The sequence below is a fragment of the Globicephala melas genome, chromosome 13 (genome assembly GCF_963455315.2).
Source record: "Globicephala melas chromosome 13, mGloMel1.2, whole genome shotgun sequence".
Classification (NCBI taxonomy): Eukaryota; Metazoa; Chordata; class Mammalia; order Artiodactyla; family Delphinidae; genus Globicephala; species Globicephala melas.
The window spans coordinates 10884353-10900397 of record NC_083326.1 but is presented as its reverse complement, the minus strand read 5'-3'; the positions used below and the strand labels follow the sequence as shown (position 1 = coordinate 10900397).

The 16045-nt window shown below is 40.8% G+C and overlaps 1 protein-coding gene across 5 annotated transcripts in view; it reads left to right on the top strand.

Moving 5' to 3' along the window:
- Nucleotides 1–16045, top strand: part of CCDC68 (coiled-coil domain containing 68) — a 56711-nt gene that overhangs the window by 30947 nt on the left and 9719 nt on the right. For all 5 annotated transcript variants that reach the window (XM_060310959.2, XM_060310956.2, XM_030867981.3 and 2 more), the window contains 2 exons: nt 5581–5686; nt 7004–7087. In XM_060310959.2, coding sequence (XP_060166942.1) covers nt 5581–5686; nt 7004–7087 — 190 coding nt within the window. The remainder of the gene's footprint in view (nt 1–5580; nt 5687–7003; nt 7088–16045) is intronic.

Sequence of the window (16045 nt, the reverse complement as noted above, 5' to 3'; positions counted from 1 at the left end):
TGGACTTGTATGTACCAGTATATTAAGCTAATCCTCACAATTACTTTTTTTTTTAAACATCTTTATTGGAGTATAATTGCTTTACAATGGTGTGTATGTATATGTATAGCTGATTCACTTTGTTATACAGCAGAAACTCACAATTACTGTTAACGGGAGTAAAAAGGTTTGGCAGAAGCCATCTTTTTTAAAAACAAGGTTGACTCCATATTTCTACTACCATCACTACTAACTGACACATCCGTAGTGCCTTTCGGTTTATAAAGTAACCTGAGGGACCTTATTTAATTTGATCTTTCCACGGACCTTTCAGGGAGGAAACAGAGCTTCTAATTGGTTACATGACCTGTCAAGATCACTCAGCTCTCCAGAAGTTGTAGGGCTGGGACTTTGGGCTCTAGTATTGCCGTAGCAAAGCCTGTGCTTATTCTTCTATAGAGGAGACTTGACTTTTTTTCTCTTATTTCTGGAAACTCCAGAGACCTTTTCTCTGACTGGTTTCCTCAGTCCCCTGTGTGGCTCCGAGCAGAAGGCAGTTTTCCAACTTTTCTCTCTGCCCTGTGATGTCACAGACAAACACACAGGCCCATTTTAGAGTTATCCCTTGGGGAACACATTTGGGCTTTGTAAAGACAAGTAGTATGTTGGCTTCAACATACCTGTAGAAGCTGCTTAGGGATGGTACATTCCTTAGAGGAAGAAACAGGGTATCTTGAAGATGTGGTTGCATGTCGAAGCATACTGTTGTTACTTACATTTATCTTTGGTAGTTTTGAGGGCTGTCTTAAACACCCCCATGCCCCGCCCATCTAGTGCTACCACTGAAAACAACAATGGGGAAGATTTTGACTGGCAATAGTAATACATATTCCTGAGTTCTGGTTGAAATGTGAACAGAGCTATACCTATGTCTTGTTTATTCTTTCACCTTGGTCTGGCCTGGGAAAGGTAAGGACCTGGCTCCTCCTATTCTTATGGTTGTGATTGTCGGTTTCCCTCTCTTCCACTGGCCACCATAAAGGTCCAAAGAAACATCAAATCCTAAATAGCAGGAAACCTGAGTCCCTGTAGATTCTAGTATAATTTTTTCATAGCTTCAAAGAAGCTCCAGGATGCCACCAATCTCACTATCTTCTCTCTCAAGTGGGAATTCCATATGGGGTTATTCATATGCCCAATGCTATGAGTAGTGTGCCCAGAAGTAGCAGCATCTGGTACATGCAGCATAGTTTCAGTTGCCACTTTTATTGCATTCATTTTGTCTCTCAGTATCTAGCTCTTTTTATTTCTTCTGGAATTTTCATTCCTATAAACAGCATAATGCATTAATCCCTGATAATAAGTACAATTTATAAAGACTTAAAAGGGTTATGTTCTGGGGTTGTGCAAATATGGCCATCCTCATGTTCTCATACCCTTTGCAATTATGTATTTATGTACCCTGAGTTCTAAGAAAATGTAAGATCATTTACAAAAACTACATAAAAGTAACATAATCCTTTAACTGGAAATAGATTAGATGAGAAGGCCAAGGAGATACAAGAACAGGTAATATAATGAGGTTGCCCCACAAAATGTATACACGTGCTCACAGTGGACCACTGACTCAATTTTAAATTTTCTAGCAGCCAATCCAACGAGAAAATTATGATTAGTTTTGTGATTCACAATGTCCAAATGACTAAACCCAACCAGTTCTTTAGGAAACGTCCAGTTCTTTTTAATGTATCTGTAAGTCCAAAGAGAAAAATTTCCAGGATATATTCATAAAAAGTACCATGAATGATGTCTTCAACAAAATCATTATAGTACAGAAGCTGTACCTCAGAAAATACTCTTAAAAAGGTTACCATGCCTCCAAAGAACAATTCACTCAAAGCCATTTGAACAGCGAGCAGCAGAGGGCAGTGTGGCAGGACTCAATAATGCTACCTCGGGTGGTGGACGTTAACCCCAAAACAGATTTTAAAGTATCCTGACCATTGGATGGAGAGACAGTCCTCCATGACCTTGATTTCCTTTGACCAAGTCTTTCGCAGACATTGGCCAGCAGAGAGATTGAGGATGTGCTTCTTGCCTAGTAGTCATTCTACCGTTATCCTGTGTTACTAAAGACAAACCATTTGTTTTCACATTTCTGCAAGTTAAAGATAAGATTGACTTCCTCTCTTGAACACTAGGGAATCTAACATGAAGAAGACCAGAAATGGTACTCGGTTCACTCTCCATCCGTAGTGATTTGAGAGAGCATCTTCAGTTCCCTTTCTCAAAAGGGTGGAGCCAGGGTTTTCCTCTCTTTTTGTTTGGGCTTTTTCTATGCTCCCATTGCCGTTTCTAGGCTGTGGACTTACTCAGCTCCAAGCCTAGCATCTATAAAGCAAAAAGAAAACCCAGGGAGGTCACCATTGTGTTGTTCCCTGCATCCCAAGGTCCCAAGCTAGTGTTCCTCCTTCTTTCCACCTCTCAGAGTCTTCTTGTGTTTGTTGATGTACAATGTTCAGGGTTTGGGTTGACTTAACAGGAAGAATAGGGGAAAACACATCTTCTACATCTTTCTGGAAGCAGCAGTATTCAATTCTATTTTAATTTCAACATTGACTTTGTATTTATATTGAGGCATTGGGAAGCAGAGCATAAATCCTAGATACAGACGTTTGGCCTCCTTTCCTAGGCCTGGCCTTCATTATGTTTCTTCTTACTGTTTTGCTTTAGTACATTAAGACTGAGTGCTTCAGCTGAAAGATAAATAACAGAGATTAAAGGGAGCTCAAATGCAGCTTATTTAGCTATATTCTCACATTCAAAGACCTTAAATGGATGACTAGGTTTTCTGTTTGTTGAACAAACCTAAGAGATTTTTTTTTTGCAACTTCCTTAAATCACTATTCCAGTGTATAATGCACATAAGTCTGAAACCCCTACGCTCTCCAGAGTGCTTCCAGAAATACTTTTCTTCCATCTTAAGACCTGTTTCAGATTTTTATTTATTTACGGTGAGCTTGATGGTAATATTCTCCTGAAATACATGGGGAAATCTCCTGAGTTTTCTATTTTCGAGAACATATCTACCCACTCCCATCCTTCTAAAGACTATTTTTCTTTTCAGTCCCCGAGTTCTGGGTCATCATAAGACACGATGAGACCATTTTGAATACTCACCTTTAATAACATACGGTATTTTCATATTTTATGAATTCTCAAAGCCGACCTGGCTCCGCAAAGCATCCCGAGTTCCTTCTCATTACTCCCCAGGAAAGTCCTGAGTCTGGCTCCTCTTTCCTCCTTTTCTTTTCTCTTTTTTTCCCTTCTCTCTGGAGCAATTTTGAATCTTAGCACCAGCTGTGGGCCAGATTTCCGTTTGCCTCCGTGTCACTTTGATCCTTATGTCCACGACTCATCTGTTTTTGTGAAATGCCTTTTTGAGTCACTTTCTAATTTTTATGCTGAGTTCCTGTTCCATTGATCTGTAGATGTTCCTTATATATTCTGGATACAATGCCTTTATTAGTCATTTATGTTACCGAGATTTTGAGGCTATCCTACTCACTCTGATTTGATGACTAGAAGTTTAAAATTTTTGTCTAGTCACACTTATCTTTTACTTTGCAGGTAATACTGTTCTAAGCTCTATTTGAACAATCTTTCTCTATTCCAAATTCATGAAGATGCTCTTCTGTATTATCTTTTGAAAGTTTTTTGGGTCTCCGGTTTTATCTACATGGAATTTATTTTTTTGATGAAGCGAGGTTAGGATTAATTTTCTTTTTCATTTTTTCCTATGAGTATCCAGTTGTCACAATATCATTTGTTGAAAAGACCATCCTTTTATAATATTCTGTAACATCATCTTTGATATAAATTGTCTATTGGTCTATCTCTGTTATATATATGTAAAATAAAAGTAACATGGATACAGCATAATTTGTTTTATCAGTCTATTGATGAACATTTGGATTGTTTCCATTTTTTAATGCTATGAACAATAATGAACTACATTTCACGTATATTTTGTGACATACATTGTGTAATTATACAGTATTTTATAATATAAATTATTTCATTCCATAGGATAAATAAATAATAATGGCTATCATTATACATCATTTGTACTTGTGCAAACATTTCTATAGTTGTATAGAAATTAATTTTTTCTACAATAAAACAAACTCTTTTTAAAGCTCTCTCATACAAAACTGAACAAGGGAAAAAATCAAGACTGTCTTAAATATTGCAAATTGCCTGAAAGTTACTCGGCTTTGAGTGACTTTACTGTGTATTAAACATTATTGAGACAACTGTAGTGGATTAGTGCTGTGCTACTCAAAGCACTCAAAGCCTGGCTCATGGACCAGCAAAATCACTGGAACACCTGGGAGCATGTTGGAAATGCAGGCTCTCAAGCCCTTCCCCAGGCTATCGGATTAGAATGTGCATCTTAACAAGATCCCTGACAATTTAACAAGATCCTCCAATGCATATTAAGTTTGAGAAGCAATGTTTTAGTACATGATGTAAAACAAAATGGAGACTCTTTTGAAAAAAATGAGAACAAGTTCCGTCGTAGTGTCACATGAATTTCTATGACCTTTGTAATATTTGTAGAGACTCTGAAAATCCGAATTGCGATTGAATTGGATGTTGGCTACTAATTGTGAAACCTTAATAAGCTAAAATAATATATTACTTTATAAAACGCTCGTTTTCAGAAAGCACATTCACTTTCTCTCTTTAAGTGTACAGTATAATCTTTCAATGCTGTAAAGGTAGGGATTGTTATACCTGTTATACTGAGGCTTAGAAGGTTATGTGACTCCAAAATTACAATGCTCCCAAGTTTAGTGGTCTTGTCTCAAGGCATTTTGCCTCAAACTCTAATAACATTGGCAAGAAGAGAAATAGTCAAAAGGCATGTAATCAATACCAGTTACTTAAATGGAGCTTTGGGAAAGGATGAATAATCTAAATTCAAACTTCACTCATCTTTCTTCACCATGGTTCATGTGGACTCAAAATATTAGCTGGAATTTAATTTTTCTTTCCTTGCCTTATTTACATGTAGTAGAATTAACAAAAATAGGAAGCCAAAAAAAAAAAAAAGACAAAACAGGCAATTCACAACCTATACTAAGCCCTGTATCCTTGGAAGTTGGTTTCTGATATGTGTGTTAAGTCTCCATTCCTGGCCCCATGTTCTAACGCTACTATCCCATATGTGTGTGCTCTGATGGACGCTAGGTCTGTGGATGCTCTTAGGTGAGACAGATTAGATATATAAGTGCTTCACCTGGTTCGATGCAACTTGACTCAACTACCTGCTGGAGGGAGGGAGTCACAGGTGGCCAGAGAGGAGCTTTGGACATGAATCGATCCTCTCATTCAAGTTCATGTCTGAGCTAATCAGAGCATGCTTCATGACTGTTTATCTTCAGTGTGTCTTGTTTGGCATAAGGGACCCTGGGCATCTTACCTACATGTTGCCCAGCAGTAGAGTCAGTGAGGAGATCCTGGTAGCACAGCTGTAAAAATAGCTGTATAATGCTTTAGCAAACCTTTCTCTCTTTTTTTCCTTTGCTTTTCCAGTTGCCAGGATCTTCAAAAGGAGATTTCCCTCCTCCAGGAGCAGATCTCTCATCTGCAGTCTGTGATTCACTCCCAGCACCAGAGCCTGCGCAGTGTCATCCAGGAGGTCAGATTAATCAAGTGTGTTTCTGCGGTAGCTAGTGTGTTTCCAGTGAGGAGACCAAATACGTGTGGCTTGCCTGGACTCTACGAGCACTGAGATTCTTCTCCCCATTGACATTTCCTTTTTATCCCCACGTGACAAGGCTCTGTTTTCAGTGTCCTCTTTTGTCTCTATGCCGACACCTGTGATGTTCTCAACGAAGATATGTGGGAAATTGTGTTTGCTCTTTCGATGTTTTGGTGGTTTTTTTAAGTGTTCTGAGCTAGATAACGCACGCTGTTTTTAGCAGATTTTGTAGATTAGGAGATTCAGCCCTTTCTTGAAGAAGAAATGCTCTGTTTTCATAACCTCATAAGTGGTTAATTTACGTAGAGGGTGTGTTAGCACAGGGCTGTAACCTGGCCCTTCCTCGCTGGGAACATCTTGGCAGGTGAAAGAGAAGAGGTCATCGTGATGGCAGCCAGATGGATGGTGAACTGCATACTCATACAGTTTACATCAAGATTTGTATTGATCTGGTTTGGGAATCTGCTTTAGACTTAAAACCAGAACTTCATCCATTCGTTTTTTTTTTTAAACTACCTCATATTTGTTTCTAAAAGGAGTCCTTCTAAATGACTCAAATGCCTTCTTGACATAAATGTAACATTCATGCTTGCTGCGGTAGGACCTCTCCAAACAGCCAGAGAATTGAGTCATAGCCCTTGCGAGTCAGGGAGGACAGGGGGGGCATCCCATGTCCTCATTTTACAGATGAGAAAACTGAGGCCCACAGTAGTTAAATGATAGAGCTAGCCTTGGAATCCACGTGTTTCTTCTCTTCTGGCACCGTCCTGGATATCACCCCACATGCCCCAGTTCCATGTTGCCTCTTAACAGATGCTTTTCTTCCGAAGCAAAGTGGGCTCACCTTAATATGCTGCTGGTTGACCAGATCTCTGCCGCAGGGAGCTTCCCCATGCCAGACCACGGCCTTGCATCATGTCCCCTGGCCTCTGCCTGTGCAGGATGAAAATGTTAGGTGGCTGAGACACAGAACAAGGACCAGTGTTGTTCCACAGGATGCACTCCTGCTGAGTTTGGTTTAAACAGGTTTTCTAAAGATTAAAGTGTTTAATTGCACTGTCTGTGTGCTCTCGTCCCCAGGTGCCAATTTGTCCTGTTATTTTCTGTAGCCTGCTGAGTCCGCTAATGCTTGGGATTTAATTTTGTTGATTTGATAAACATTACTTGACCACAGAAACCTGTACAATTTCTGACTTAAGGAACTATTCTCTGTTGCCTGACAAGATTTTTGCATTTGTGTTTCTTAAATCTTAGATGGAAGGCTTAAAAAATAATTTAAAAGAACAAGATAAAAGAATTGAAGATCTGAAAGAAAAAGTTAACATACTTGAAGCCCAGGTAAGGAGGGAACCTGTTCTATATTTCAGTATGAAGTGAGTATGTGTGTGTTCAGTATATCTGTGAGCCTGCGTACGAATGTGTCCTGTGTGTTTGTGAGTGCTTGTGTGCGATGGTGTGCCAGTGTGACACTGTGTCCAAGTATGTCTGTATGTGAATGTGTCTGTGTGACTGTATGTGAATGTGTCTGTGTGTGATGTGTCTAGGTGTATGTGTGAGGACATGCATGTGTCTCTATGTGGGTATGAATGCCTTTTTGTGAGTGTGTGTGTGCATCTTCTATGTATAAGAATTATAGCTTTGTGGGGGAGGTACTCTTAATCATTATTAAAATATTAAGTATTAAACATAATTTTATATTATTAAATTATTAATATTAAATATTACTAAAGAATTGTTGAAAGTTTATTCAAATGTTCCAGAATACTTTCTCTACTGGGGAGACCAGTGATACTATCTCTCGATGTGGACTTGAGTTAGAAGCTTGGTCAAGGCCTCTCTTGCGTGAACTCAGCTCTAGCCAGATAGCCGGGTCTGCTGTCTCCTGTCTTTGTTTCTTTCCCCCGTCCTGAGACTTACTATTCCTCCTCTTTCTCCATCCGTATCCATCAGGGCATCCAAGATTCGCCTCAGGGCTCACCTACTTCAAGAAGCCAATTGAAATTTTCTTATGTTTCAGTGTTTTAAAACTTATCATAAACCTTTATACTACACTGTGGTAAGATGTGCTTTACTTTTGCCCACTCATCCCCGCCTTGACTGGGGAAGCCCTTTTCAGGTGTTGAGCTGCAGTCCTAGGCTGGTGGTACCCCTACCTCACAGGAAGTACAGAGAAGCCCTGTGGTTATTGGAGCACCTGACGACCCCCAGGTGTCTCCAGCCCAGCTCTGCTTTGTGCTCAGTGTCACCCCTTCTGTCTCTGTTGAATAGCTCATCACGGACCGCCTAGACCTGGTCATCTTTTCTACTGCATCCCTCAGCATTGTGACTTCTCTGTGTGCCACGTTGTCCTGTCCAGAGATGCTCTGTCTTCCATGGAAACCTGCTTATCTTTTGGAGCTGTTCTCTTCCCCAGGACAGACTAGAGAGGAGCTCCACGATTGGACTCCCAGCACACGCCTCACCATTCTTTCCACCACCACATTCTTTCTGCTTCCCTCAAACAGAAGAAAAAAATCATAATAACATAAAGAGGTTGTAAATATTTTGCAACTTAAGTTTTGGAACCATCCCCCTGTTTTGCCGTTTCTACCTTCCTGGGACCACTGTTCTCTTTATTTTAGAGGGTAAGCTCATCGCATCTTGGGTTTTCCTTAGATTCTCACCTAAGTAAGATGTAAATTGGTTAGTTTATATCAGGTGATGTGATTTATGTCGCATTAGAGCCCCCTCCTCCTAAGAAATGTCTTTAAACGCATTTCCTCCCAACTTTTCTTATGTAGTGGCCTTTTGACAAATGTTACTTGATAAAATATTTTTTCTTATAAATATTTTTCTTATAATATTTTAATAACTGTTTTTTAATTTTTTTACATAACTAACATATGGTCATTCATCCCATACAAATTAGGAAATATGGATGAGCAAATATAACAAGAAAACCACTCAAACATACCATCCAAGGGCAATTATTCAGCACAGTTGTGTATATCTCTATTTCTGTGGGAATTTTGTGCCTGTTACATACTTGTGTGTATATATTAGAGATACAGACTATATATGGCATCATTTTATTGTGTTTTTAAACTTTTATTTGTTTCAACAATTTTTTCATATCATTAGTTACGTAAGTCTATAAATACTTTTTTTTTTTTTTTTTTTTTTTGCGGTACGTGGGCCTCTCACTGTTGTGGCCTCTCCCGTTGCGGAGCACAGGCTCCGGACGCGCAGGCTCACCAGCCATGGCTCATGGGCCCAGCTGCTCCGCGGCATGTGGGATCTTCCCTGACCGGGGCACGAACCCGTGTCCCGTGCATCGGCAGGCGGATTCTCAACCACTGCTCCACCAGGGAAGCCCCTATAAATACTTATTGAGTGGCTACTATGGTGTAGGCACTACGTTTGGATAAACAGTGTTGAACAAAATAGACATGAGCCCTGCTGTCTGGAATTTACTAACTGATGAGGGAGATAGATAAATAAATTAATATGTAACTAATAATATCTTGGAAAAGTTCTGCAGGAAAAGGACAAAATACTCTGGGCAATAATACCTGGATGGAGGAATGTATACGGACCATTTAGATTGGTGGGTGGGAACAATCTCTCTAAGAAAATGAATTTCAATATGACCTTTGTGGAAAACTGGGTGGTAGGGCCTGTCAGGTAGCCAGACAGGAGGCCATTGTGGGTGCTTCTAATCTAAAAGCTGTAAATAGCGTAGGATGACATTGGAAAGGTAGGAAGGTGCTAGATCATAAAAAGCCTTTAGGCCATGCTAAGGGCTCTTTTTCTCTATAGAACAGTATAACAAGAAAGTCTTTGCTTACCAGGCAAATTAAATTTACATTATCTTTTTTTTTTTTTTTTCTTTTTTTTAAACATCTTTATTGGAGTATAATTGCTTTACATTGCTGTGTTAGTTTCTGCTGTATAACAAAGTGAATCAGCTATACATATACATATATCCCCATATCCCCTCCCTCTTGCATCTCCCTCCCACCCTCCCTATCCCACCCCTCTAGGTGGTCACAAAGCACCAAGCTGATCTCCCTGTGCTATGCGGCTGCTTCCAACTAGCTATCTATTTTACATTTGGTAGTGTATATATGTCAGTGCCATTCTCTCACTTCGTCCCAGCTTACCCTTCCCCCTCCCCGTGTCCTCAAGTCCCTTCACTACTTCTGTGTCTTTATTCCTGTCCTACCCCTAGGTTCTTCAGAACCCTGTTGTTTTTTTTTTTTTTTTTAAATTATATTTATAATTGACCTACAACGTTATGTAAGCAACTTTTACACGACAGTGATTTGATATTTCTATACATTTCAAAATGATCACCATGGTAAGTCTAGTTACAATCTGTCATCATACAAAAATGTTATAGTTATTGACTATATTCCCCACACTGTATATTTCATACTCTTGACGCACTTATTTTGCAACTAGAAGTTTGTACCTCTTAATCTCCCTTACCTATTTCTTTACTTCTCCCACACCCAACGCCTGTGGCAACCATCTGGTTTTTTTTTCTCTGTATCTATAATCCTGCTTTTTGTTTTATTAAGCTTGTTCATTTATTTTGTCTTTTGGATTCCACATATAAGTGAAATCATACAGTATTTGTCTTTGTCTGACTTATTTCACTTGGAATAATACCTTCTAGATCCATCCATGTTGTTGTAAATGGCAAGATTTACATTGTGTGTATATATATATATATGTGTGTATGCATGCACACACACACACACATACACACACACACACCCCACATCTTCTTTTTCCATACATCTATTGATGGGCACTAAGGTTGCTTCCATATCTTGGCTGTTTAAAATAATGCTGCAATGAACATCGGGGTGCATATATCTTTCTAATTAATGTTTTTGTTTTCTTCATGTAAATCCCCAGGCTAGGTCATGTGGTAGTTCTATTTTTAATTTTTGCGGGGACTCACCATACTGTTTTCCATAGTGGCTACATTAATTTACATTCTCACCAGAGTGCACAAGGGTTCCCTTTTCTCCACACCCTTGCCAACACTTATTTGTTGTCTTTTTTGGTAATAACCATTCTGACAGGTGTGAGGTGTTACCTCATTGTGGTCTTGATTTCCATTTCTCTGATGATTAGTGATGTTGAACATCGTTTTGTGTGCCTGTTGTCCATCTGTATGTCTTCTTTGGGAAAATGCCTATTCAGGTATCTGCCCTTTTTTTAATCAGGTTGTTTGTTTTTCTGCTTTGTGAGTTCTTTGCATAATTTGTATATTAACCCCTTTCCAGATATACTGTTTGCAAATATCTTCTCCCTTTCAGTAGGTGGCCTTTTAATTTTGTTGATAGTTTCCTTTGCTGGGCAAAAGCTTTTTAGTGTGATTAGGTCCCATTTGTTTATTTTTGTTTTTGTCTCCCTTGCCTGAGAAGACATATCCAAAAAAAAGAAAAAAAAAGATTAAAATTAATGTCAGAAAGCTTACTGCTTATATTTTCTTCTAGAAGTTTTATGGTTCCAGGTCTTATATTTAAATCTTTCTTTTGTGTTTCTTGCCTAGAGAAGTTCCTTTAGCAGTTGTTGTAGAGCTGGTTTGGTGGTGCTGAACTCTCTCAGCTTTTGCTTGTCTCTAAAGGTTTTAATTTCTCCATCAAATCTGAATGAGATCCTTGCTGGGTAGAGTAATCTTGGTTGCAGGTTTTTCTCCTTCAACACTTTCAATATGTCCTGCCACTCCCTTCTGGCTTGCAGAGTTTCTGCTGAAAGATCAGCTGTTAACCTTATGGGGATTCCCTTGTGTGTTATTTGTTGTTTTTCCCTTGCTGCTTTTAATATGTTTTCTTTGTATTTAATTTTTGACAGTTTGATTAATATGTGTCTTGGCGTATTTCTCCTTGGATTTATCCTGTATGGGACTCTCTGTGCTTCCTGGACTTGATTAACTATTTCCTTTCCCATATTAGGGAAGTTTTCAACTATAATCTCTTCAAATATTTTCTCAGTCCCCTTCTTTTTCTCTTCTTCTTCTGGAACCCCTATAATTCGAATGTTGGTGCGTTTAATGTTGTCCCAGAGGTCTCTGAGACTGTCCTCAGTTCTTTTCATTCTTTTTTCTTTATTCTGCTCTGCATTAGTTATTTCCACTATTTTATCTTCCAGGTCACTTATCCGTTCTTCTGCCTCAGTTATTCTGCTATTGATCCCATCTAGAGTACTTTTAATTTCATTTATTGTGTTGTTCATCGTTGCTTGTTTCATCTTTAGTTCTTCTAGGTCCTTGTTAACTGATTCTTGCATTTTGTCCATTCTATCTCCAAGATTTCGGATCAACCTTACTATCATTATTCTGAATTCTTTTTCAGGTAGACTGCCTATTTCCTCTTCATTTGTTAGGTCTGATGGGTTTTTATCTTGCTCCTTCATCTGCGGTGTGTTTTTCTGTCTTTTCATTTTGCTTATCTTACTATGTTTGGGGTCTCCTTTTTTGCAGGCTGAAGGTTCGTAGTTCCTGTTGTTTTTTGTGTCTGTCCCCAGTGGCTAAGGTTGGTTCAGTGGGTTGTGTAGGCTTCCTGGTGGAGGGTAGTAGTGCCTGTGTTCTGGTGGATGAGGCTAGATCTTGTCTTTCTGGTGGGCAGGTCCACGTCTGGTGGTGTGTTTTGGGGTGTCTGTAGACTTATTATGATTTTGGGCCGCCTCTCTGCTAATGGGTGGGGTTGTGTTCCTGTCTTGCTAGTTGTTTGGCATAGGATGTCCAGCACTGTAGCTTGCTGGTCGTTGAGTGAAGCTGGGTGCTGGCGTTGAGATGGAGATCTCTCGGAAATTTTTGCTGTTTGATATTATGTGCAGCTGGAAGGTCTCTTGTGGATCAGTGTCCTGAAGTTGGCTCTCCCACCTCAGAGGCACAGCACTGACTCCTGGCTGCAGCACCAAGAGCCTTTCATCCACAGGGCTCCTTAATTTGGGATGATTCGTTGACTATTCAGGTATTCCACAGATGCAGGGTATATCAAGTTGATTGTGGAGCTTTAATCCGCTGCTTCTGATGCTGCTGGGAGAGATTTCCCTTTCTCTTCTTTGTTCTCACAGCTCCCAGGGGCTCAGCTTTGGATTTAGCCCCGCCTGTGCGTGTAGGTCACCGGAGGGCGTCTGTTCTTTGCTCAGACAGGACGGGGTCAAAGGAGCCGCTGATTCGGAGGCTCTGGCTCACTCAGGCCCGGGGGTAGGGAGGGGCACGGAGTGCGGGGCGGGCCCGCGGCGGCAGAGGCCGGCGAGACGTTGCAGCCTGAGGCGCGCCTGTGCGTTCTCCCGGGGGAGCCGTCCCTGGATCCCGGGACCCCGGCAGTGGCGGGCTGCACAGGCTCCCCGGAAGGGCGTGTGGCTAGTGACCTGCGCTCGCACACAGGCCTCCCGGTGGCGGCAGCAGCGGCCCTAGCGTCTCCTGTCTGTCTCTGGGCTCCGCACTTTTAGCCGCGGCTCGCGCCCGTCCCTGGAGCTCTCTCAAGCAGCGTTCTTAATCCCCTCTCCTCGTGCACCAGGAAACAAAGAGGGACGTAAAAGTCTCTTGCCTCTTCGGCAGTTCCAGACTTCTCCCCGGACTCTCTCCCGGCCAGCCGCGGTGCACTAACGCCCTGCAGTCTGTGTTCACGCCGCCAACCTCAGTCCTCTCCCGGCGCTCCGACAAAAGCCGGAGCCTCAGCTCCCAGTCCCGCCCGCCCCGGCAGGCGAGCAGACAAGCCTCTCGGCTGGCGAGTTCCGGTCGGCCCGATCCTCTGCGCTGGAATCTGCCCGCTTTGCCCTCCGCACCCCTGTTGCTGTGCTCTCCTCCGCGGCTCCCAAGCTCCCCCACTCCGCCTCCCGAAGCCTCCACCCGCGAAGGGGCTTCCTAGTGTGTGGACACTTTTCCTCCTTCACAGCTCTCTCCCGCTGGTGCAGGACCCGTCCCTATCCTTTTGTCTCTGTTTAGTTTTTTCTTTTGCCCTACCCAGGTACGTGGGGGGTTTCTTGCCTTTTGGGAGGTCTGAGGTCTTCTGCCAGCGTTCAGTAGATGCTCTGTAGGAGTTGTTCCACGCGTAGATGTATTTCTGGTGTATCTGTGGGGAGGAACGTGATCTCCGCGTCTTACTCTTCCGCCATCTTCCTTCTCATCCTCTACATTATCTTTTTAAAGAGCCACCAAGGTTTCCACTGTATTGCTATGAAATAACTTAGTTAACTTAATCCCTGCTGTTGGATTGTTTTCCAGTACAGCTTTTGTAAACAGCAATGAATTCAACAGACTTTTACAAACGTTACCGATTATTTGTATAATTACTTCCTCCCTTAAGATACATTTTTAGAAGTTGAATTGGTAACTCGAAGACTATCCATTTTTAAGATTGTTGATCTGTGTTCTCTGAATTTCCATGTCTGCTGGATCAGACATCTCCCTCAGCTGCCACAGCCTCACCTGCTGCTGCCTCTGCTCTTGCAGTTAACTCTTTACTCACATTCAGTCTTTCAGTTCTGACATTTCTGATCTGCTAATAGCCCTCTTTTTTCCTCTTTATTACTAAGGGATTTCAATATTTAAAATCCTTTGGTATCATTCTAATGAAATCTAAGAAAGTAGAGATGAAAAACACATGTGCTTAGGGCTTCCCTGGTGGCGCAGTGGTTGAGAGTCCGCCTGCCGATGCAGGGGACACGGAATTCTCATTTAGATCCATTTATCTGTAATTCAAGGCAGTCCGGTGTAAGGTAGGGATCTAATTTTTTAGTTGTCTCACTTTATTGAGCAGTCTGGCCTTCCTTCATGATTTTGAAATGCTGATATATCCTAGACTAAATTTTTATGCTGGAAATCTGTTCCAATGGTGTATCTGCCTATTTGGCTCCAATGCCCTACTGCTTTAATTATCATACATCTGTAATACATTTTAATTGGAGAGATTGTTGTCTTTCTCTGATCTTTCATTATGGTCCTAGGCTCTGGTCATGTCTAATTAAGTGTTAGCCCTCATCACAGAGTCAGGGCATCAATGGTGCTACTGCTTCTAATTCAATCTTATATTTTTAGTTGTGTCTCTATTTATATCATCCCCAAAGCTAATTTTATTGTCCTAAGTAAACCGGCAACTTAACCTATACACTACATTATCCAATTGGCCTTTTGGTATAATAGTTAGACCAGAATAATGTATTGCTTCCATTGCACTACTTCTATATCCCCAAATTTAGCAAATAATTGCAGACTAGCCACTCAGTGTCATAGGAGGAAGCAATAGATTGTGTTCTCCTCATGGAAACTTCTTGGTTGGATGCAGTCTGCCCACATTGATGGGACAGCATCTCTCAGTACTGCCTAAGATTCTCTGTATGAAGTTGATTCAAACTACTATTTTCTAACATTCTCTTTTATTTAAAAAAGTCTTCAGATAAAGCAGTATTGATGAATGTCTTTTATGACCTCAAAATTTTTTGTCTTCAGTAGATAAATCATTACCTTCACTGTAAGGAATGTTACAACGCCCTTTTCAGCTTTAAAAAGCCCGGCCAAGCCACATTAGTTTATTTATTCAGCAAATAGTTTTGTGTGTTTATGATGTACCAGGAAATGTTCTAAGTGGTAGGTACATAGTAGGAACAGGACACACTGTCCTGACTTCATCTAGCTTTATTTTAATTGAAGATACATACAGTAAATACATAAACAAGTAAGTATACAACTTAATTAGGGACGGGTAACTGCTCCAAGAAGAGTAAAACAATGTGACAGTTATAAAGTGATGGGAGTCAGGAAGAGCATCTCTGAGCCTGTGATCTTGGACCAGGTACCTGAATTTAGTAAGTGCTTGAGCTGGAGTGAACCTGTTTCTAGTCTAGCCCTAGTCAATGCTTCGTTATGAAGATCTTAAACTGGGAGGGCACGCAGGGGTGCACTATCTTGCACACAAACTTAGGACTATCCTATTTTGAAATAACGGTGTGAGCCGATTCAGTTTGTGAAAAATTGGTCACCAGAGCTGAACAACCCTTTTAAAGACATCAACTTTCTAAACCATACAGACAACATAGTTTTCTCATCCATAATAACTCATCTCTTTTAAGGCATGCTACATACTTCATTTTGTTTAATCTTCAAAGCTACTCTGGGAGAAAATTATTATTTATTCCCTCAGGGATTAAACTGAGATTCAGAGAAGTTAAGACACTTGTTCAAAATCACTCGGCTGCATTTGAGTCTAAATGAACAGATATAATGTTAAATTTGCAGAATCATTTGTATGTATTTTAGCCATTGTCACAGTTACTACATTAAATGTTTTTCTG